This window comes from Miniopterus schreibersii (assembly GCF_964146895.1).
Source record: "Miniopterus schreibersii genome assembly, chromosome: X".
Classification (NCBI taxonomy): Eukaryota; Metazoa; Chordata; class Mammalia; order Chiroptera; family Miniopteridae; genus Miniopterus; species Miniopterus schreibersii.
In genome coordinates this window covers 99744011-99769441 of record NC_138104.1, presented here as the reverse complement: position 1 = coordinate 99769441, position 25431 = coordinate 99744011, and the positions used below count along the sequence as shown (strand labels likewise).

General features: G+C 40.7%; 1 protein-coding gene across 1 annotated transcript in view; it reads left to right on the top strand.

Moving 5' to 3' along the window:
* Nucleotides 1-5150: 5150 nt before the first annotated feature.
* The window catches only part of BMX (BMX non-receptor tyrosine kinase), a 44150-nt gene continuing 23869 nt past the window's right edge, over nt 5151-25431 (top strand). Inside the window, exons 1-6 of the mRNA XM_081126721.1 lie at nt 5151-5382; nt 12781-12927; nt 13781-13885; nt 15681-15762; nt 20720-20839; nt 23013-23077. Of these exons, the coding sequence (XP_080982847.1) occupies nt 5380-5382; nt 12781-12927; nt 13781-13885; nt 15681-15762; nt 20720-20839; nt 23013-23077 (522 nt within the window). The 5' untranslated portion in view covers nt 5151-5379. The remainder of the gene's footprint in view (nt 5383-12780; nt 12928-13780; nt 13886-15680; nt 15763-20719; nt 20840-23012; nt 23078-25431) is intronic.

Sequence of the window (25431 nt, the reverse complement as noted above, 5' to 3'; positions counted from 1 at the left end):
GTAGCTTCATAATAAAAGAAAACAGGAGAGAATGACTTCGCTTTACATTTTTGCCCACTTCTACAATGTATGTGAAATACTCTTGGGGAGGTTTTCAGTTTATTGCCTTTTCAAATCTTCCTCTGGGCCTCAGAATCCCCTCTACTTTCGAAACTGTAACAGGAGTGAGAGCTTCCCTTCCTTCTTCTCTTTGAGAATCCAGTGATGGGTAGAAGCTAAGTCCAAGGTCATGCATTGTCAGGTCTGAAAAGCTAGAAGACGTAAAGTGAGGAAAACAAAGCTAGGAGGGGAGAAATTTTTACAAATAGAATATGGAGCATGTAATGTTTCACTATAGGAGGGATCATTTTTGAGCTGAGAAATGTGACATAGAGCTTTGAGCACTTTTCTCCCTGTCATTTGCCACCCAGATGGAGATGTGAAGCAGTCAGCTGGATATATGAGTGTGTAAATAGACCATCGATGGTCTTTGGAATCCTGGGAAACAAAGAAAACTCCATGCTGATAATGACAATAAAGAGAGCCTTCAAATAACACCATTATAATCTTTAAAGATACCCACATAAACAGATTTTATTTGACATTTTTCTCTCTTTACTCAAAAATTATATTTTTCTCTTCTGTATGACTAACTTTCTTCTGAAAGATATTTTTATAGAAATATATGGACATCTTGCACATTTCATTATTTGCAACTTTTTTCCTCCTTCAAGTAGTCAACTCAAAAATACTTTCTTGCAGATTGGTTAGGCTTTGGTGATGTGCCTCCCAGGGCACTGTAGCTGCTGTTCATTAAATGACAAATATCTCTGGATTTTTCCATATTAGGGATTCAAACTCACTAGACCCAGGAAATCAATTGGCTCAAAGTCTGGGACTGATACTTTTGTTTATGAAGTTTATGAAGGCCATTAGTGTGTTGGTGGTTGAGGACAACCAAATATATCCAGAAAAAATGAGAATATGTGACTCCCATTTCCACCCTCTGAAAGCAATCTTCACAAACCTGGTTTGTTCCATCGACCACAGCTCTGGCCCAGAAGCTACATGTAATCAACTGTTGCACAAAACTCGCAACTGTGTTCCTGTCTTTCCCATGGGCTTTTGGCAGTGTGCCAGAAAAAAATGGCTTAAGACCCATTCTTTTAAGCAACAGAACTTTCCTAGAATTCAACACAAGCAAAACGCTCTCAGCCCTGAAAGGCCAATTCATCTTTGAACCAGGGAAATACAGAAATTTAGGTGAATGATTCCCTTGATACTTATCTCAGTTGCCATGATAACCTTTCTCATTTTTCAGCTTTTGTAAGATTGTGTCTTCTGGCCAAATGAGGGCTGCTTTCAAGATCATAGTATTGTAGTTGAAATAAAGGCTAATGTGAATTAACCTCCAGTTAATAGTTTGTACACTGTGGTGTTTATGGATGAAGTATACTGAGTCCTGCAACTTACTTTGCACCAAAAAATAACAATACTAGTAGTAGTAATACCAATAAGGTGGACAGATGGATGAATAGAGAGGTGCGTAAATCGCTAAATGACAAAGCAAATGTAAAATGTAATTGTAGAATCTAGATGGTGATGTATACTCACCATACAATTTTTTAAAACTTTTCTGTATTTCAAAGTTTTCATGATAAAATTTTGGGAAAAACTAATTTGAATCAAAGTAGGAATCATGGCTGGAAGGGTTTAATAAAGATAACCCTTTTGCTTACCTTCTTTGCTTCCAACTCTGGGGCCTTGAACACAGTACAATTCAGTGAGTGTCTGTTGAACTGAGCTGTTCAACTAAATTCCAAGCTATTAGGTCACTTCCACAGCTGGCAGGAGTCTTCTAGAGCATGAGTTGGCAAAATTTTCCTGTGAAGGCCAGATAGTAAATAGTTGAGACTTGTGGACATATGATCTCTGTCACAACTACTTGAGTCTCCCATTGTAGAACAAAAGCAGCCACACACAATACGTAAAACAAATGGCCAGGGTTGTGTTCCAAAAAATATTATTTACAAAAACAGGCAGTAGTCATAGTTTGCCAACCCCATCTAGACCCCAAATCCTTACCTTCCAATAAAAAGTAGGAATGAAATTGACCAAATGCCAATAGTCTATAAAGATTTCAGATGTCAAGCAAGGTCATAACAAAACAACAAACCTTTTCGTGTCCACCTCCACCCTTCACTCACCCATCTCCTTTCATGAGGAACAAGGCTATTTGTTCCATTGTCGAATCTGAGGTTTAACATGCAGGCACCCTTACGAGAAGTGATACATTAATCTTCAATGCTAGTAAGCGTAAATGATTCGCATCAGATCCCAACCTCCAAGTTGATTATTTTAGCACCAGAATGAATAAGTGTAAGAGATGATGGAGTGAAGCCCCCAATGAAGAGATTCCTGTGGAAAAAGCTCAGGCTACGGAGAGAAGCTATTGGAGCCCTGTGGGCTTGCTCTTTAGTGAGGAGAGATCAACATTAAAGGTAATAAACAAGTAAATTATGTAGTAGGTTTTAATTGCTGAGTGGTAGGAAGAACAAGTAGAACTGAGTAAGGGAAATTGGAGCACTAGTTAGAGTGGGGTTGTAGTATTAAGTAGAGAGGTCCGGGTCGGCCTCATTAGGAAGATGCTATTTGAAGCAGAGCCTGGAGATGAGGAAATGAACCAGGCATATAGCTGTGACAGTTTGCTGAGCAGAGGAGAGGGCCAATGCAAAGGACCTGGGGCAAATGGTGCTCAGAATATTGTAGAAGTAGCAAGGAGTCTAGTTTTAGGAGTGGCTATGTGAGGTAGAAGAGTAATGAGATGTAAGAGATGGTACTAGAGGACCAGAAGATAGGGGGCATGGGGCACTGAAGGGTTCAGACTAGAGAAGTGGCAGCATTTGACTTACATTTAGAAAAATCACTCTGGCTAGTTAGTGGAGAAGACTGCAGGGAGCAAGAGTGAAAGCAGGGAGAGCAATATTCCAGGTGAGAGATGGTGTCAACATAGACCAGTAGATAGCAGTAGAGGTAGTAAAACATGGCCAAATTTGAGATATACTTTGAAGATCATATTTCAACAAAGACTGGATGTTGGGTATGAAGGAAGGGTAAGAGTCAAGGTTGATTCCACATTCCTTGGCCTGAGCAACTGAAAGGATAAAGCAGCTATTAGCTGAGAAGTGGGAAGGCTGTAAAAGAAGCTAGTTTGAGGGGCTAGTCGGGAGGTCAGCTTTGGATATGTCAAGGTTGACATGTGTATCAGATATTCCAAATATAGATAGATAAGTTAACCATCAAATACAAGTCTGGAATTTAGGGGAGAGGATCTGACTGAAGTTTGGAATCATAAGCATACAGGTGTTATTTAAAGCCATGAGTCAAATGAATTGTTTTAAGTGAGAGAAAAATAGAGGTAAGCCAAAAGAAAGTCCCTCTCTCTCTCTGTCACTCTCTCTCTCTCTCTCTCCTCCCACCACACACATACACACACACACACACACACACACACACACACACACATACACACACAAATAATGGATCCTATCAGATTCTTTCTTATTCTAAAAATATAAGCACTACTACTCTCAAATGAACAAGCTTGTTTATGTCATGAAGTCAAATTATCTCATGCTGCATCCTTATGGGAAGCTTGTTGCCTGCTGAAGACTTGCATGAACAAGCTTTAGAGAAAATTCCTAAGGGTCTTGCTGGGTAGAGGTGACAAGGCAGACTAGAATTTGAGCAAATGAATTTTGTAATCGAAAGAGCAGGTTGACATAATAAGTTAGAATTAAACTAAAGATATGGAAAATATGGAGTCAAAGAAAGGCTCGGGAGAAGTGGCAGAGGAAGTGTATGAATAGAGAATAAGTAAATAAATCTTGACATTTTAACTCAGAGGAAACCACTCCTCCCAACTGCCCTTGAGTGTTTCAAGGCCCAAGAAGGGATGGGAATCCCAAGAGATTGTGGCAGGTGTTTCCACAGTTCAACCACTTTGTCTTTCCCTGAATCCCAGTTTCAAATAGAAATATTAAAAATATCTCTGCAAGCCCTGGCCGGTGTGGCTCAGTTGGTTGTGCACAGAAATGTTGCAGGTTTGATTACCAGTCAGGGCACTTGCCTGAGTTTGGGGCTCGATCTCTAGTAGGGGGTGTGCAGGAGGCAGCCAATAGATGTTTCACTCTCACATCCCTGTTTCTCTCTCTCTCTCCCTCTCCCTTCTTCTCTAAAATAAAATAAAATAAAAATCTCTGCAAGTTATTTTTTCACACTCTACTGTAATGGGATCCTTACTTGCAGTTCTTTCTCTACTAGACATAAGCCCGCTGAAGATGTGAGCTATCTCTATCGTGTTTATCACTGTGTCTCCAGCCCCTAACAGATTGCTTAGCACATGGAAGATTCTCAATAAGATTTGACTGGCTGAATGGATGAAATAAATGATGCTAATCCTGTGTCCACTCAAAAGACTACCTCACTGAATGTCAGTAGCTTCACTTTCCTCTGCCAACCCAAGATTTCATCACACCATAGGTGTTTACCAATAAGTTAAAGTAGCCAAAGATTTATAAGTAAACAGTGGGCCAATGCATGCCAGTAGGATGATTAATTTTCTTGGCTGTCCATAGCAGAGCATAAAATAAGGCATTAGATTTATTTCATGTAAACGGCCAGGGTGCACCAGAGAAAATGGAGGAAAGAATAAAGTGAAAGCTGTGATGTTGTCATAATGATGTCAAGTGACAATCACACTTTTTCATTACAATCTTGGTGCATGGTACATCAGCAAAACTTATCTCTTCTCCATTTCTGGATTTTTTAATAATCTAAGCAGTGGAAATGTGCTTTTTCAGCCATACTAACTGCCCTTTCTCATATATTCTCCCGCCTCCTTCTGTCCAGTGTTGAGTTGAAGTTTTCATTGCTTGTCCTCTGCGCACTTTAGCATTACCTCATGGTTTCCTGACTTATGTGAGAGAAGTCAGCGTCAGAATGGGGTTTTACAGAAATATTTTCTTGTCCTTTCCAGCATCGAGTTCTATAAACAAAGGCAGGGTTATCACATGTACCCGAGAGCTGCCTGGGAAAAGCAGGAGCCGTGGTTATCAAAGTTGGAACCTTTAAGAAATATGCTTTTGTCTCCGTTTTTGTTGCATTCAATCAGATCAACAAGTGTTGGCTAAGTGTTGAGCGTGGTTTCCTGTGGGATTGTGTAAGGCCTTGCAGGACAATAAATGTTTTGGGGGCACTGAGTAATGTAGCCATTTCTGACCCAGCAGCCGGGAAAATGTGAGACAATCTGCTGCTGCTAGAAGGAGGACAACTGGGGCTGTGTTCCTGCAAGAGCAGACTGACTTTACCTCGGTGGACCGGGCGGCAGGACAAGCCAAAATGGTGCGTTTAATCAGCAGGTGCCTGTGCAATGTCATGTCATACGGGAACACAGGTTTGAATACGGGTGTTGTAGAGCCTGAAATTCACAAAATTTGGGAGCCAGCTTTTAAAAATACAAAAAAATATTAATATGAAATTGCTGGGGCTCCTCCAGGACTTTGGATGGGGCCATGTAACGTGGGGGTCCCTGGCTCAAAATCTTGTTCAGGGCAGCTGTTATGTTGTGTGTGTATCACCACCAGCTCCATCTAGCTTTGTGTTGTTTTGTCTGATTTTCTCCTTACTATATATTAGGCATCACCTTTCAATGACTTTTCATATTGGCTTCATAACTGCTTCTGAAAGGCAAAGAAATGTTAGTCATTCTTTCTTTTCTCTTTCTTTGTTTTTATGATATTATTTTAGCTACAGATATCTGTTCTTGGGTTCCTGAAGTCTCCCTAAATCAACTTAGGGGTGTTTTAGATGGAGATAGAAAGATGGGAGGGAGGTGAACCCTAAGCTATACCCACATCCATATAATTTTGAAAATTCTTGTGGATTGTGATGATTTCATTAGATTTAAAAATTAGTACACTCTAATGTGGTCTAGGTCAGTGCTTTTCAAAATATCCTATGCACACAGATCACCTGGGGATCTTGGTAAAATCCAGATTCTGATTTGGTAGGTCTGGGTGGGAACTGAGACTCTGCATTTCTAATAAGCTCTCAGGTGATGCTGACACTGCCTGTCCAGGGAGTACACTTTGAGTAACATCTTACATCGGTTTGTAAGAAATCTGGTGACACAAATACACAGTCACTAAGGGGCTGGCTCAACCTGATTTTGAGGTCCAGTTCCAGGATTGAAAGCTTGTAACAGATCTGCAGAGCAGGTGCTTATTGACTAGAGAATGCATGGGGACATTTCCTGCCTTCCATTATCTTCTATCCCCAGGAGCTGGGGGAAAGGGGATGAGTACTGAAAGTTTATGTTGACGGTCACTTGGTTTTTAAACTTTGCGATGGTCTTTTTAAAAATTTTCCTATGGAGTAATGAGAGGAAGGGATATGAGTTTCTGAAACATCTACCAGTGTGCTAGGCATCTTACCGCCATTTTCTCTTGACTCCTCCTAACCCTTTGAGGTGGTTATTTTTTTTTTTCTACCTTTAAGATGGGGAAGCTGAGGTTTAGCAGGGTTAAGTAACAGCCAGGTTGCATGCAGACAGAGCAGGGATTTGAACCCACCAAAGCTGGCTGCTTTTGCACATACCAAGCTGTATTCCTTCAGAAGTGCTATGTATTAAACTAATTCAGCATAAGGTATTAGGACACAGATTTATCACATTTTGCTTTTCTCCTAAGTAAGGTACCCAGAGGAGTGCCCTGGCAAAGGGGAGGGAGCAGAAGGAAAGAGGTAGCTGAAAAGAAGGAAGGGCTTAGAAAAGCTCTGTGGGACTTTTTCAAAGATGAATTTCACATCTAACACAAATTTTACCTCCAACAAAAATGGAATTGGAATTCTCGCTTTCTTTGTGCAAACAATGGGATTTCCCCAAATATCTGGTTTTCATAAATTCATTTTGGAGCAATTAAGATATGGTGTTTCAAAATGCTGAGAACTTGAGTGTCAATGTTAAAGGATTTCTGTCCATATCATGCCAAGACAATTGTAGCTTTCTCTCTCCTTTATAACATCATGTGAAAGTGGGATTTGGCAGGTTCTGTGGAGCTGGTACTTGTCTTTGGCCAGCATCTTAAGAGTTATACTTTTGAACCAGTTTACCTAATTCTGAGTTTAGCTTTTTGTTCCTGTTTAATTTACCATCATATTTTGTTCAGTTATTTAGCAGGAAGGTAAGCAAGCCTGGCCGGGGCAAATATTTGAAAATTAGCTTTGTCATAGCCACTGCCAGCCCCCTCCCCCATTCCTCACTGGAAGCATCTTTCCTTTCCTCCCCAACTTCGTCCGCTGCAACATGGATTATTTTAATATCTTGACACCTACCAAAACCTTTAGCTAGCCCCAGCTGGTGTGGCTCAGCTGGTTGAGCGTTGTCCCATACACCAAAAGGTCGGCTGCTGGTTTTCAATTCCCGGTTGGGGCACATACCCAGGTTGCAGGTTCGGTCCCAGGTCGGGATACATGAGGGAGGCGACAGATCAATGCTTCTCTCTCACATCGATGTTTCTCTCTCTCCCTATCCCTTTCTCTCTCTGAAATCAATAAGAAAACATTTTTAAAAACACTTTAGGTAAATGGCACGTAGGGCAAGAAAGGATAACTAAATTAAGTAACGGAGTAAGGAATTGCTACTCTCATGTCTCAGTTCTAAAGAATAAAGCCTTAAGGGCACTATCCTGAGCCAGTCAGGGAATATGCTTTTTGGCTGAGGGAACTATCCAATGACCCCATTTAACTATATATGCTTTTCTTCCTTCCTTTCCTGTCTCCTGCCCCATTTCTGCACAACTTAGAATTTATTCCAACTTTAGTTGTATGTTCTTACCTATTTTCAAAATGTGGGCTAGAGTTTTGCTATTTATCACCACCTTAGAGGTTCCTGCTGAAAGATTATTTATAGGTCACATCTTTCTGTTATTGCCAATAAAATGTCCCTTGCATGGGTCTGTTAATACTCAAATTTATGCAAGACTATAGTATGTTTAGCTGAACACACAGATCTCTTTTAGTCTATTTACTGCCATGATGGTGTGGCCAGTGCCCCAAACAGGATACTAGAAATCTGGCTCCGAGTTGTGTCTCTCAGGTCAGAGCTTTGCAGCTCTGGCTAAGTCACTTAGGCTGCTAGGGTTCCTATCAGCTTTGATATTCTGTGGCTGCCTTCCTGCATTAGGTTAGAGCCTTCTCTGATTAGGAGGGTTACATAGCTGGCAAGTCCTTCTCTAACATTAGCATCATGGTCAAGAATATGTGCTGTGGAGTTAGGCTGCCTAGATACAAATCCCAGTTCCACCGCACTAGCAGTGTAGCATGGGCAATTTACTGTCTGTCACAGCTTCATCAGCTGTGAGCTGGGAATGAGGTTGCAACCTACCCCACAGGGGGACTTTGTTATAACTCACCCCATAGGATGGGGGTGTTCTGACCGACCCCATAGGGTGGGGGTTTCTTGGCCTACCCAATAGGATGGCTGTGATCAGTAAACAGAAGCGTGTTTTTTAACTGCTTTAAGTAGTGCATGGCACACAGTGATCCCTCCTTAAATGTTAGGTAAGATTATTATTACTACAATCACTCATACCCTTCAAGGTCCAATTTTAATGTTCTCTATTCCATAACATCTTTCTTGATTATCTTAAGAAAAAAACACACACACACACACACACAACTTTTCCTTTCTCAGGCCTTTTGTAGCAAAGACAACAGACTCTGCTCTAGCACATGAGTTGTTTCCTTCCACCTTCTTTTTAAATCGTGATTCCGTGCCCACAGTGTGCCTGTTATTTTCACATAAGATTTCTCATTTAAGTCACATAAACTGAAAGAGCTGTTGCCCATCTCATTTTACAGATCAGAAAACTGACATCTATAGCAGGGAAAGGGCTTGGTCAGGTGACACAGCTCACAAATGACAGTACTATCACCTCCTCCAAGCCTTTGGAGTCTCCCACCCTACAGCAACCTTCCATATTAACCAGTTATGAAACCTTGGTCTCAAACCTGCTCCTTGTCACTTTGAACACACTGGAGGCTCAAATTCAAGTGTGTTGAATAGATCTGCAAAGTTGAACTCCCTACTCTCATGATATCATTTCCTTATAAATACTAAATAACCCTATTGATTCCAAGTCATGTTAATTCAGCATGCATCGTTTATGCATGTTATAGGGTACGCAATGGTTGCTGGCTTCCTTATAGAGAATAGTATATTGATTTCTGTCCGTTTTTTGCTTTTGGGGTTTTGTTTTTGTTTTTTTGCCTCCCTGCACTTAGTCTCTTTCTAGTTTCATGAGCTTATGGAAATAGGTAGCCTGGGCTATTTGGTAGGCAAATTGATGTGTCTCTTTTATGTAGGTGGTGATATGAGATTCCAGCCAAATCTTACCATTTCCTCTATGAAAATAGATTTCTGGTTAATACAGACTAGCTTTAAGATCTCATTTTATTTTGAAAGTTTTTGTATCTTCCCAACTGAATTTCCCTAAAATAAGGATAGATGGAGCCAACTTTGCTAGTCTTTTGACAGACATTTGAGTCATCACTGATTATTACCTCCTATATGAAGGGAGACTACAGAAATGTCTTCAATTTAGAATCTAGACTAATCTAGGAGAAGAGAGAAGAAAGGGACAGAGGCAAATAGAAGGAGAAAGGCAGGTTCAAGCTAGAGAAGGAACTAGGTATTGCCTTAAAAGAAACTGATCTAGAAATGACAAAAGTGTGTCATCCAAACAGGGTTCTTCAAGTTTCTTAGGAAGCATGAGTATAGCTTCAGCAGTGGAACTTCGAAGGACTTCAAAGACATGTGGCTCCAAGTGTTTGTTATATGAGAACAACAGATTATAGACCCATATACACAGTATGTGAGGGGTTTTTTAAAAATCCTCATCCTAGGACATGTTTATTGATTTTTTTTTATTTTTTATTTTAGAGAGACAGGAAGGGAGAGGGAGACAGAGACAGAGAGAGAAACATCGATGTGAGAAACATTGAGGTTGCCTCCTACATGTGCCCCGACTGGGGATGAAACCCACAGCTTAGGTGTGCGCCCTGACCAGGACTGGAACCCACAACCTTTTTGGCGCACAGGGCGACACTCCAACTAACTGAGCCACCGGCCAGGGTGTGGACTCATTTTTGTAAAAATAAACACATGCATGTATATACTTGAAAAAATCTAAAGGAATGTTCACCAAAATGTTGACAGGGTTTTTCATGTGCTTGTCTGTAGTTCTTGGCTTTGCAGAATAAACATATATCACACATAATATTTAAAATGAAAGCCAAAGAATTCACAAAGAGCATGATTTTGGAAAGAATAATTTTGTTGAAATTATTCTTGTGACAAATTATATTGCTTCAGACACAACATGTATAAATCCTTGGATATTTATTAGAGAATGTGCTTGAGAACTTGGTACCTTCCTTTCTAATCAATGTTCTTCCCTTCAATAAACAGAAGCAACTTTGTGAATTTCATTTGGTTTCTATGAGTCACCATATTAACTTTTTCGGTGAAATTCCCCCCAATGCTATCTTCTTTTTCAACACTCTTTAATGTGATGGATGTGAAAGGTCTATAAACACAAAAGTGCGTGAATCATCATGCAGGACTGGGAAAGGCTGATTACTACCTTGGATGCTAGGATTTACATTTCCAAAACACTGTTCTTAATGTTACAAATTGATTCAGCAACTGAAAAAATTTGAAAAGTAAACTTTCAATTCTACTAACCAGACCTATTTAACCAGCACTCTGCTTTGAGGAGTAATATATTAGCTGTGGATATAAAAGACATTTGAGAAGGGTTTTCAGTTTTCCCTTTTTGCTTTGTTAGTCACTTTTTAAATGCAGAAAAGTAAAAGGCAAAAGTGCCCTACAAGTATGCCCAAAAGGGGACTTTAACTCACACAAAGTAGACCCTCCATATTTTTAATAAGTCGTCAAGCAAATTCTCTTTCAGCCATGGACTTTGGGTATAGAAAATAATCTTAGCTGAACAGGCGTGTGTGTAGTCTCTAATAGAGACAAAGGTGAAAGGTAGATGTGTTACCTGCATCCCCAGGTCCTGCAGGGTTTACTACACCCTGATCTCTGCCCTGTTCAGGGCAAAAATAAATAAATAAATAAATAAACAAACAAACAAACAGTGACCATGGTAAATAGTAGCCATTGTGCTCAAAATAAACCCATTCTACTTTTGCAAAATAATTTTATGGTGCTTTTTTCCTCCCCAGATAAAACAATATTCAAAACAAAAAGTGACCATATTTAATGGATAAGATTTCTGTTTCTACTTCTGCCTAGATTACTACTTCTACGTATAAATCAAATGATGCCCTTGGAGAACATCTGAGAGATTAATCATCTTCTGATCTATGTAAATAAATAATTAAAGCTGATTTCTTGGATTCCCTGATTTTCTAGAGTGGCATGGTCCATAGCAAAATGGAAGCTGGCTGGGCCTGACCATGGTTTGTTCAATGCCAAGCTGTGTTTCTTAGTCTCCCATTCTTCCCACTTCCCTGCCACTGTGGGCTCACCACATTCCAGGGCCAGTGAGAACTGTCCATTAGTAATTGGACAGGTTCACTTGGCACCTGCCTCCATCCAGACAGAGCAATGCCCATGTGGGTGCTTCCTGATCCAGAGTGATAAATAGTATGCAAATATCTTCTTTCTAATACATGACCCTGGCATAGCCAGAGGGAATATGAGTGATGGTGCTTCAGAGCTGTAACTTTTTGCTTAGAGCTTGAGAGTTAAAATTAAGGAGCCAGAAGCACACTTCATCTCTCTCTAACGTAAGGTAAGTAAAGTTAATTACTTCAAATTATCAATAAACAAAGAAAGATGGTAATTACTAGGCATGTGACTGCTAATAATGATGTGATTTCACAAAGCAAAGAATATAAGAAAGTTTCTCTCTTGTGGCCTATTGCTTGCTGAACACTACTTTTCATGATCAGACCTGATATCAGACTGAGGGTTGAAGCAATAATTTTAGTAGCACCAGAAAATTAATGCATTTATTTTCCAGAAATTCTTTACCTTTTAATGTTACACATGGTTTGGGGAGGAAAAGAGTGTTTTTAGTTTTTAAAGTACCATTGTTTAGTTTTTTATCTCTTTTTACATCATTTAAAATGTTTTATTCTCAGAAATATTGAAGAGTAAGCCCATGTCCTTTATGTTAAAGATCTGATCATGATCAGGGACTGTGGGTGTTATTTAAAATGATATCAGTCTCACAGTGCTTTGGATAATTTGGTCAAACAACTGGTCACATTAATAGAGAGAAATTTCAGTTGATCAGTTACTTCAGACATGGTGAGCTGTGTGGAGTTCAAATTTTTAAAAGTTTGATTCTATTCAGTTCAATTCAACAAATGCCTATAGAATGCTCAAGGAATAAGGAGAATTTTGATGAGATGGTCTGGAAGGTAGTATGAAGACGGTGAATTTATGATCTAGAGTAGGAGATGAGTAAAATGCATAAAATACTATAAAAATTAAGCATACTTATAAAAGTCAAAGCCAAAGCAATAGGGAAAAACCCAGGTACGTGTTAAGAGCCTGCTTAGTTACTTTTCCTCTATAAATCTAAACCTAACTTTAAAAATTATATTATTTATATTATCCCTGAATGAAAAATCGTTGAATGAAAATTATGAAAGTAAAAGAGAACCTAGCTAGATGATGCAAATACTCATTTTAATTATTTTATTTAGGACGACAGTATGGATACAAAATCCATTCTAGAAGAACTTCTTCTCAAAAGGTCACAGCAAAAGAAGAAAATGTCACCAAATAATTACAAAGAGCGCCTTTTTGTATTGACCAAAACAAACCTCTCCTACTATGAATATGACAAAATGGTGAGACCCTATTTATTCCATTGTTTTTATACTATTTATTTTTCTTAAGGCTCCACAAAGTGCTTAATTACAATGAAACAGTATCAGATTTCTTAGCCTACACAGTAAAGATCAACTTGCGCTCATTACACTTGTCTTTTCTTAACCAAGGTGTAATTAATTCAAGAATAAAGGATTTTAAAACATTGGCTCACTTTACAAAGACAAATTACAAATCACATTAGAACAGTGGTTCTCAACTGAGGGTGCTTTTGCCCCCCAGAGGACATTTAACAATGGCAGGGGACATTTTTGGTTGTCATAATTGGTGGGAGTAGTGTACCACTGACTTCTACTGGGGATGCTGCTAAATATTTTATAATGCACAGGACAGCCCCCACCACAAAGAATGATTTGGCCCCAAATAGTGCTGAAAGTGAGAAATCCTGCCTTAACACAACGTTGGGAATCAGACTATTTCTATACAGTTGAGAATTCTGTCTCAGTAGAAATACTGAAATACTGTCTTATAATTGAAACAAAGTGAAGATGCTTTGTGGAGTTAAATCTTGGTTTTCCTGAGCAGATTAACAACATTGCAGCTAATTTGAAATGTGTTTCAAGATTATCAAACAAAATTATTAAGTGCTGCCTGAAGACTTGCTTTGGGAGGCATATATGAGTTTCTGTTCATACTTGAAAATATATTCTTCTGTAATTGGATTTTGACTATTATAGAAGAATTGGAATGAGTCTCACATGCCTACTGCATTTCCCAATCCCCCTCCCAAGCATAACCTTAACTTTATGCTTTTCTTTGTGCACCATTGTGTATCGCACAAGGCAGCTTATATGTTGTTGTTTTTTCATTCAGAAAAGAGGCAGCAAAAAAGGATCAATTGAGATTAAGAAAATCAGGTGTGTGGAGAAAGTCAATCTCGAGGAGCAGACCCCTGTGGAGAGACAGTACCCATTTCAGGTAAGGGGAGAGGCAACATTCCATTGGATGCATGGCTCTTCTTTTAATATTTGGTATTATGAACCCAATATAGCGGGGATAAATAAAGATGTTGCAAATGATTCATTAAGACAATGACAAGGCTTGGGACATTTCTAGATAGGAGTTGGGCAGTTTGCTAAAATTCTATGTACCCATCTGCCTTCACTAGAAAGAGAGGAAGAAAAGTGAGTAAGCCCCAGTGGCCTGACTTGCCTTGGGCTCTGACAATCTCTTTCATCAGACATTGCCGGGCATATCCAATGTGCTACAAGGTACTAGGCACACTATAAGAAATAAAATGTCATCCCTGTTCTCAAGGCATTTACAGATCATTATAACACAATGAGGGTGAGTGTTAAAGTGAAGGTCAGCAGAGTAACCATGGTGCACTAGGAAGCAAAAGCTTCACTCTTCATTCCAAGAGGTCAGGGAGACTTTCTACTGGAGGTGGGTGGGGAAGAACCCAGCAAAAACAGGAAGAACAGTGAAACAAAAGAAACATCAGGTGTCAAGGCATCTTGTCACAGATGTCATAGGTAAAACAGTATTACAGGTTTAGAGAGCTCCAACAGTATATATGAATAAAGCAGCCCTGCAAAAGAGTGAAAGAGATGAGTCTGGAAAGGTGGGCAGGGCCACATCAGAAAGGCTTTGCGCAGCATGCTAAGGCATTTTAATTTTACCCTGAAGTATTATCTTAAAATGGTATGCCATGGAGAGTGTGCCTACAGTACCCTTGGAAAGTGGCTTGAACTAAGTCAAGCCCTACTTTTATTATACCATGAATATTTATCTTTCTGATCTAAAGGCAGATGGACTGCCCTTCTGATGTTCAGACTATCCTGTGCTAGTGAGAAACTACTATGCCCCAAAATGAAATAAAATAAAATAATCTGATTGCTGAACAATCTGTACTTCCCACTTTAAAAACGATCATCACCCAATTGGGAGAAACCAGGGGAGTGTGTGCTCATGGAAGAACACAGGCCTTGGAGCCCCACACAGCTCCTAGCCGCTGTTTATATTTGTTTAACCATCGACAACATACTCAGTTCCTCTCCGAATTTATTTTTCACTTGCAAAATGGGCATAATCATATATTTTGCACGAAGCTGAAACAGGATTAAAATATTTAAGCATCTAGGAAAGATTCCCAAAACTAGTAGTTATTTAATAAATGGTCTGTGTTATTTCCCCATAAAAGTGAATAAACTAGAGAAGGATCTTGGGAGACATCGTAATCCTCAAACATTTAAATAAGCGTCTTAAGGAATAGAAAAATGACTTATGCTAGGAATTGTTAGGGTAGGACATGACTCAAGGGGATAAGTTAACAGGGATGTAAGCATGAATTATATAATGATCGGAATATATGAAAATTGGCAGGGATGGCATAGTAAAAGTGAAGGACATTCTATCCCTGAAGGTATTTCTAAGAATAGAGCAGATAAACATTTTCCAAATGGCTGTAAAGAGAGTCATGCGCTGGGTAGGTAGGTAGACCAGAACACTCCTAAGACACCTGTTATAGCTAACATTTTCTAATTTTCCAATTCTCTGCTGTGATTTTCCAAAGTGTAGAGGTTTCTGGGATAAAAAAAATGAAAGGTAGAGGATAAAAATAACTAGATTTTTTTCTACCTAATTTCAGAGCTAATGGATATATTATATAAGCAAACTCAAGGTTTCTTTTGGATAATAGAAAATTTGCAGTTGCACCAGAGTGAACTATGATACAATTAGAGGTAAATGCACCAAATCTTCTCCTTTCCAGATTGTCTATAAAGATGGGCTTCTGTATGTCTATGCATCAAATGAAGAGAGCAGAAGTCAATGGTTGAAAGCATTACAAAAAGGTAATTTCAAGTAGTCATAAAAGGTAGTCACCAACTGAGCTCTTTTGAGGGTTGGTGGAAGAAAGACATGACAGTAAAAGGACTCAATGCCAGGACAGAATCTACTGATTTTCCTACCAACCTCCGAGAATATGCCGTGCTTATCCTCATTTTGCATTCTCATTGTTACATAGGGGAAACCTGGGTATCAGATACCCTTCCCGCCCCCTCCCTGCCTGCAACAGAGCAGGCTATTGTCCTTCCCAGCAGCTTGGAGGAAGCCAGGCCACCTGCTCCCCACCCACTGTGCTTGCCTTTCCAGGGCAAAGTCTAGTCTAGGTCCTCTTGGGGTTGTGTCAGGTCCTGTAGTTACTGTACTTTGAATGTTTATAGAAAGTTATAGGTAATACTTATTAAACACTTATCATTTGCCAGCTACTGTATCCAGTACTTGTAAAACATTTTCTTACGTAGCCCTCTTGACAACTCTGTGAAAACAGGTCATATTAGCCTCCATTTTTTCAGATAAGTTAAAGAGACATGGCCAATGTCACACACCTAATAATGGAGAGCTCATAATTCAATTACCCAAATCCAAATTTTTAACCAGTACAGTATAAATGCGAGGCTGCTGGGAAAGCTCAAGGTCAGAAACTGTTTTATAAACTTAACTCATTGTGGTTTCTGTAATAATTTCTGTTTAATTCTCATTAACAGTAAAGTTTTTTTAATGCTGGCCTTTTCAGGTAAGCTGAGCTGAGTTAAACTAAGGGAATAATATTACTAACGCCCACTGCTTATTGAACACCTACTCTGAGCCAAACACTGTGCTGGATGCTTTACATACATTTTCTCATGTCCTTCCAGTGACACAGCAAAGTGGTTATTATTCTCTCCATATACTTCCCTGAGTCAGGGTTGTAAAGGAGGAGCAGAATTCCCCTCGGATCAAAATAAGAAATCTGTAAGATGAATAAAAAATCAAGAAGGAAAGAGTTGAAGCCACATGTAGAACCAACCCTCTCCACCTAGAGACTCTTCTTGAACTACTCTCTACTAAGACCTTGTAGGTTTCTAGGCTGTTTCGAGAGACATTAGTTTGTTGTAGACACGGTATTACACTCTGATATTACAATTTCATTTCTTTGGATTTTTTGGTCCTATTCCCATGGGTTTTAAAATATGCACATATTCCTAGAAAAGTAGCCCCATAAACCATCAATTCCTTAGTATAAACAGGTTAAAGTCATGAACAACAAAGAAAGAATGAGAAACTGTTCTATATCAAGGGAAACTAGATAACTAAAGGCCATGACTCTGGGTTGGATCCTGGATTAGAAGAAAATGAATGATTATAAAGGATATTGTTGGAACAATTAGAGAAAATGGAATATGACATATATATTAAACAATAGTATTGTATTTGTGTTAGATTTCCGGAATTTGATCATTGCATTATGGTTATATAAAGGCATGTCCTCGTTAACAGAAGTTACATGCTGAAGCATTTGTGAGTGACATTACTTAGGTTATAATATTTGTACTTGCTCTCAAATGATCAAGCAAATATAATAATAAATTTAAAATCTAAAAAAATAATAATGTGTATGTACAGAGAGAGAAAGAGAGAAAGCAAAAGTAGCAAACGGTTAAAAATGAATCTGGGGGGCTGGAGAAACAAGATGGCGGTGCAGGTCACAGCTGCCCCCGCCGCCTCCCGCAACCACATCAAAATCACAACTAAAACCCAGAACCACCATCCCTCAGAGCCTCCTGAGATCCGGCTGAACAGAAGCCCCGCAATCAGGGGGCTGAAGCAGCACCGAGACCGGTAGGAGGGGGAGACGCGGGCGGGTCGGGGCTGAATCAGAGACGCGGCCAGGCCCACACCCGGTGACGCGGGGAAACCCGGGAGGGGATCTCGGCGGTGGGGGTTTCCCGGAGGAGCAGGGGTCCCAGCCCCACAGCAGGCCCCAGCCCAGGGCTCCAGGCTGGGAAGAGACGTCCCCACACTTCGGGCTGTGAACCCAGCGGGGACTGTCCCTGAGGGTCGCGGAGGCCGCGGGAGCCCCGGCAGCTCCTCTCAAGGGCCCGGCGCGGACTCACTCGGACGCTCCCTCTGAGCCCAGCGCCAGGAGCAGCCTGAAAGGACCCGGGACACTCGGGGAGGGACTGACCTGCCTGAGATCCGGGCGACAGGCGGAGGGCGGCTTCCTCCCGGGCAGAAGGGCTGGCGGAGGCCATGGCTCCTGTGGCGAGTCCTCCCCGCACAGCCCGCAGGCAGGCGCCATGTTTGAATCGCCAGCACCTGACCCACCTTTGGCCCCGCCCCGTGATTCCCGGAGGCCCCGCCCCTCCCCATCTGCAGGCTCATCCGGGCCATTCCCAGGGGCTTTTCTGTGCAAGTGGCCTCTCGAGCCTCATGCTTAGGACTCTCCTAAAATCTCTCAAACAAGCAGCAGCTGCCCCATGCGGCTTGATAAGCGGCCCCAGGCCTGGCACTAGCGGCAGCTGCACTGGCTCATAGCTGGGCCTCTCCTGGGCTCCTCCAAGCCCAGCACAAGGAGCAGCCAACTACGGTTTGCTGAGTAGCTCATGCTGGGGGGCCCTGGGCAAGGCACTGGCACAGGCTGACTGTGCACCTCCCGGGAGGCCTCAGGGACAGTGCACCTGGTGGTCAGACTCGAGCACGCTAGATTACAACCCTGCCACATCCACGAGTGACACTCAAGGGGCGCCCTTGGTGAACACCAAAGCCCCACTGAAGTAAATCCTGCTCCATGGGGGTGTCTCCAGCACAGCAGCTCTCTGGCTGTAGCTGCAGCGGGTCCTCACAGCTTACTGGCCTGGGGGTCAGTTCCTCCCAGGGACGCCAACAGCAACCAAGGCTCAACTACAACAGGACAGTGCACAGAGCCCACACAGGGGAGCACCTAGAGGGCCCAGCTCAGGGGACTGGGGAGGCTGAGCCACTGCACCCTACGGGACACCTACTACACAAAGCCACTCTACAAATTCCAGGAGACACAGCAGCTCTACCTAATACATAGAAACAAACACCTGGAAGCAGCCAAAATGGGGAGGCAAAGAAACATGTCACAAAGGAAAGAACAAAAGAAATCTCTAGAAGAGGAACTAAATGAAATAGATCCAAGCAAGCTAACAGATACAGAGTTCAGAATTTTGTTTATAAGGATGTTTAGGCAGACTATTAGGGAAATAACTGAGAAAATCGATAACATAATAAAGTACCAATTTGAAATGAAGGCTACACGAGCTGAAATGAAGAATAATTTACAGGGAATCAACAGTAGAGTAGAGGACGCTGAGAATCAAATCAGCAATTTGGAACATGAGGAAACAAAAAGCACCCAACCAGAAGAGCAAAAAGAAAACAAAATCCAGAAATATGAAGATAGTATGAGGAGCCTCTGGGACAAGTTCAAGAGGCCCAGCATTCGTGTTATTGGGGTGCCAGAATGGGAAGAAAGAGACCAAGAAATTGAAAACCTATTTGAAAAAATAATTGCAGAAAACTTCCCCTACTTGAGGAAAGAAATAGACTTAAGTCCAGAAAGCACAGAGGGTCCCAAACAAGAGGAACCCAAAGAGGCCCACAGCAAGACCCATCATAATTAAAATGCCAAAGGTTAAAGGCAAAGAGAGAATCTTAAAAGCAGCAAGAGAAAAGCAGTTAGTTCCCTACAAGGGAGCACCCACACGACTGTCAGCTGATTTGTCAACAGAAACCTTGCAGGCCAGAAGGGAGTGGCAAGAAATATTCAAAGTGATGAAAAACATGGAACTACAACCAAGATTGCTCTACCCAGCAAAGCTATCATTTAGAATTGAAGGTCAGGTAAAGAGCTTCACAGATAAGAAAAAGCTGAAGGAGTTCATCACCACCAGACCAGCACTACAGGAAATGTTGAAGGGTCTTCTTTAAGAAGAAGCTGATGAACAAAAGAATTTGACGAACTAAATGGATCCAGAGACATTGACGCAGGCAACAGACGATCATATTTCAGAGGGAAGAGGGAAGGGGGATGGAGAGTGGGAGGAGATTAACCAAAGAAGTTATATGCATATCTGCATAACCCATGGATGCAGACAATGACAGGGTGATGGCCTGGGGAGGGGGTGGGAGTGAAGTGGAGGGGGTCAATTGGGGGGAAAATGGGACACCTGTAATACTCTCAACAATAACGATAAAGAAAAAAAAAACAGAACATAAAAACAAAATAAAACAAACAAAAAAAGAAGTACAAATTGGCTGTTACCGAACAGTCCCGGGGTTGTAAAGTACAGCATAGGGAACACAGTCAATAATATCATCATAACTTTGTATGGGGCCGGGTGGGTACTCGAAACATCAGGGGGACCACTCTGTAAAATACATGATTTTCTAACCATCGTGCTGTACATCTGAAACTAATACAGAATAATATTGAATGTAAACTGTAATTGAAAAATAAAAAATAAAAAATATATATATATAATGTAAAAAAAAAAAAATGAATCTGGGTAAAGGGTACCTGGACATTCATGGTACTATTGCGACTTTTCCGTATGTTTGAAATGTTTCAAAATAAAACGTGGAGGGGAATATATATGTTTATTAGAACCTTCTCTCCTTTTTGCTAAGATCTAGTCCTACCCTCCAGCCTCTTTCGGCCACAAGAGCACAACATGCATGTGCTGTAACCCACTTACTTCCTTTCTGGATGTATTCTAAAATCCTAACACCAAGCTGATCTGTGTATGCGTTTTATACCAGTTTTTTAAAAGACTGATATGTTATTGTATTGTTCTCATTATATACATGGTTAGATTTTTCTTTCTGGCTTTTGAACTTCTAAGTGAAAGATATATCCTTTGGGAACCATTTGCTCTTACCCTGGTTGCTGGCAAAAACGATGTTTTCAGTTCTGTGATAACAGCGCTTATTGAATGTGTTTTCTTCCTGCCTGCTCCCCAGAGATAAAGGGCAACCCCCACCTGCTGATCAAGTACCACAGCGGGTTCTTCGTGGATGGGAAGTTCCTGTGCTGCCAGCAGAGCTGCAAAGCGGCCCCGGGATGTACTCTTTGGGAAGCATGTAAGTGACCCCTCTACTGGGTGACCCTGGTGGACGGTGCCCCATTAGGCAAACCTGCCACATGCCAGAACAGCTTGCCAGTTCAGGAAAACAAGATGTGCCAGACTGGTTGGCATCATGAAATTTCAGCCTCAAAGATGCTATCTGGCAAATGAAGTCTAATTCTAGGGTCAGTTGAGTCATGTTTATTAAAATAATAACAATTAACATCTGTCATTCTCCCACTCCGTGAGAAATATTTTTCAAATTTCAATCATGAATCAAGCAAGAAGATGCTTATTCCCTCCTATGATTCTTACGGATTTAAGATAAACTCCAAATAGGTAGAATGTGGTGAACATATAACCGTGGTTCATAAATTAAATCATAAACTAAAAATAAATTATTTAAAAAAATACGTCAATGGATAAAATTAAACTGACACTTTAATCAGTGTATATGATAGATGGCCAAGTTTGAAGAGATATATTTAAAGTGGCTTGCTATTCTCTACATATTTGTTGATTTCTTAATAACATCAGAGACAGTAGTGAAGGGTTCTATCCACAGTTATATTCCCAGGGAAGTCTGCCTGAGACTTTATCTGGGGATAGAAAAAAAGGCTTTGAAGGGATAAAGGGGGGAGAGAATTATGTTGCTTTCTCCTTGTGCCCTGAGTCCCAGTCCTTCACCAGGATACTTACATGAGGCAGTCTTATATATATATAAGTTTAGTTTATCATTGTTGAGTAACATGAAGTTGTCAATGAATAAAAACAGTTTTAGCAGCCTGGACAAAATTTGCTTGGATTACAATGAAGAAATGAATGAGATCAGCTGTGTGATAACACTTCATAAACTGTAAAACACACAAAGATATGAAATGTTATTTAAATTCACAACAGTATTGACATCTGATAATTATGTTAATATTACTGCTGGTTATTTTACAACAAAATCAATGAATATGCATTGTGTTTTCTATCTCAATTAGACTACACAATGAATATGTATTTAATTAGATCACATTGCCCTTTATACTCTTGAATTACAGTAATTTAATGGAACTATTCAGAACTTACGGTATGTAGATCTTCCCTCCACTGTGAGGGGCTGAGGAGTAATGTCTTCTTACAGCATTAATCATTTCCCACAATTATTCTGTCCATGGTCTGACATCATTACCCAGCAGGACAGATTATAGCTGTGACCATGCCCTAACTCCCAGGGGAAGAGCAGGAGAAAGGCCACAGAGAGCCCTGCCTTTGGACTATCTTCCTAAACTCGGGCTGGATGCCACCTGCCATGTGTCTTAGGTGCCACAGGCTGTTTGCCAGCCTCTGAAGAAAACTGCAGAATATAGAGGTATTATGGCTCACAAGCAGCTGTGATATTGTTTATCTGCGCAAGTGTAATTTACTCCCTTGGCCTCCTTTGCTGAGCTACAGGGAAGCCCACGGGCACAGAAAGGAAACAGTTGAGTGTCTTCGCTTCCTTCTGTCTCCAAAATGCCCTGGACCACCCTCTTTCCAGGGTACGTGTCCTACAAGTAAGTTGACCATACACCCCCGTTTGTTTGGGACAGTCTCATTCTGCAGCTGGTGACCTGGCATAATTATATGAAAAGCCAACTTATCACTGTCAGAGATGTTACAGTTTGGTCAATAAACGACATGGCCACCCCATTTATAAGGCATATAATGACTTCACACTCACAGCCTGGACATCTATCTACATATATGAGTAGAAAAAGAAATCAACAAATATCATAAGAACAGAAAAATGCATGAAATAGATTTGTTTTTTTATAAGTCATCTATTTATAAGCATCTTGTATGATCCAATTAAAGATAAGTCAGACATGGATTCTGAATCCTAGGGTCATAGGTCCTATCCAAGGGATTAGATATATGCTTCTCAAATACAAGGTGGAAATGTGGTATAAATTAATAGTTTTTAGGATTTAGAGGAACTTGACTATTTTATCTATTTTGGGAGGATATTGGTGATGGTGGAGGAGTGGGGTTTTCTTTGGGTGTTACACAGGAAAGCAACAATCACTCAAAATGTCGTACCTAAATTTATTTAATCTGCAGTATTGCTTACATAAACTAGTTCTTTTGATTCAGAACATTGGATGTTTGCTTTGTTTTATTTAAAGTTCGTTCTGATATTACTTGGTTTTACTTTTCAGATGCAGATCTGCATGTTGCAACGAAAGAAGAGAGACTAAGAGTTCCCGCCTTCCCAGAGAGACTGGTAAGTCAACATTTCATTTTTCTCATGATGAGGATATATTAAATAAGTTGAGTTGTCAGATTCAAGACTAGAAAATTGGTCTTCCTTCAGACTACCAGCAAAGAGAGAAAAACTGTGAGGTATCACCAATAGCAATGGCTATATTAAATAATAAATTCAAATACAGAACCATTTACCATTTTGTACTTTTATATTTAATAATGACCATTTTCTAACCTGTAAGCACATAAATAGTCACTAAAAAATGGTGCATGTGAGAGATAGCATCCCATATAACAGGCAGCTGTTACTAGCTGTCATTCCTGTCCTACCACCAGTATGGCCGAGACTGCCTCATGAAGTATCCTAGTGAAGGAATGGGACCCCATAGGGCACTAGCAGAAAAGAACATAATTCTTTCTCTCTGTTATCCTTTCAATGCCACTTGATGGACTTTGTTCTAGTCACTCTCAGATGACATAAAATTTCCCAATTACCAATAGTAATGAGAACAGCCTCTAATTGTCCCATCCAGTGCTATAATCACACAACTTCAAGCATCTTTCCCCCTTCACCGAGCTCAAGTCTGCTCAGAGGATAGCCTGCTTTGGGGAAAGGGTTGTAGAGAGGCTGAGATTTCTGACCCTTTCAGGATTGGTGCCCAGGAAGAGCAAGTCTACTAAAAAAGAGACAGTCATATATGGTTGTTCCCATCATGCTTTGGTAGTGGTGGCTTCTTGGTAAGAGAGTTTTCCAATGCTGATTTTTCTAAAAATATATTTTTATTAATTTTTTTTAGAGAGAGAGGAAGAGAGAGGGATAGAGAGATAGAAACATCAACCCAGGCATGTGCCCTGAGCAGGAATCGAACTGCAACCTCTTGGTTGCTGGGTTGACGCTCACCCACTGAGCTGCACAGCGGGGACCTGATTCTTTATCTTATGGGAGACTTTCATGGGTTTCCCATGGGGGTGCACATCCAAGTGTTGTTTTATGACAGAGGAAATGTCTTGACCCTTAGCTGTTGGGATTTTAGCCCTCAACTTTTCTGCTGGGTCAATTCACTAGTCTTGGGCAGAGTTTTCAAGATGGCTCCCAGCCAACCCTCTCCCAAGGGTGGAGTTGGCCTCCAGAAAAACAAGCAAAATCTTGACTGCTTTAGTTAGTAAAACTGTATGTGGCTTGCTCTCATAGTACAGGCTGCTGCTCTCCTTGTGCTCTGCTTTTGGGGTTCATAGCCATAGTCTCCTGCTTTTAGACTTCCCAGGCAGGGGTCACTCTCCTCAAAGGCCAGGAAATACATAAAATGGCCTCCCAGTGGTTCTCTGAAAGCTCACCTGAAATTAAGGGATCATCTCCACCCATCCATCAGCTCTATGGTGTTTGGGGTACTTATTTTCAGTTGCACACAATTACACACACTTCCTTCTATCTTTCTAAGTAAAAACAATATAATTTTTGTGAAGCAACATGAAGGGCAAAAGTAAATCCCTTATTATAGTAGGTTGAATTGTGTCCCCTAAATTTCATGTTCACCCAGAATCTCATAGTGTGATCTAAACAGGGTATTTGCAGACATAATTAGTTAAGGACCGAACTGAGATAAAACTGGATTAGGATGGGCCATAAATCCAACAGCTGGTGTCCTTACAAGAAAATGAGAGGACACTGAGGTACAGAGAAAAGAAGGCCATTTAAAGACCTAGGCAGAGATTGGAGTCACACTCCCACAAGGCAAAGAATGCTTAGAACCACGAGAAGCTGAAAGGGGCAAGCAGAGGTTCTCCCCTAGAGCTTTCCAGGGGAGCATGATCATGCTGAAACCTTGATTTTGGACTTGTAGCCTCCAGAATTGTGACAAACTGTTGCTTTAATCCACCGAACGTGTACTAATTTGTTATGGCAGCCCTCAGGAAACTAATACAATTATTAAAGTTTGGGTATTGTTGTTTTCTGTTATCAGTGACATTACTGTTTTGGTTTGGATGCATATTCAAGTCCTGAAGCTTAAAAATTATGACCTTGTGAAACACCTAAGAGCAATGTCCAGACTCAGCAAGTCTATAGAGACAGAAGGTCAATTAGTGGTTGCCTGAGGCCAGGATGGGGATGGGGATTGGCTGCCACTGCACACTAGGGATCTTATAGGGGTGACACAAATGTGCTCAGACTGGGTTGTGGTACTAGTTGCCCAACTTGATAGATTTACTAAAAGTCACTGAATTCTACACTTATAAAGAGTGAATTTTGTGGTATGTAAATTATACTCCAATGAAGTTTGCTTTAAACAAATATAACAGTAGAGTATAATTTAGGAGCCAGACACCATTGCATCTAGTCTAGGGCAAAAAATTATTTGGGAAATGTGTTGAAAT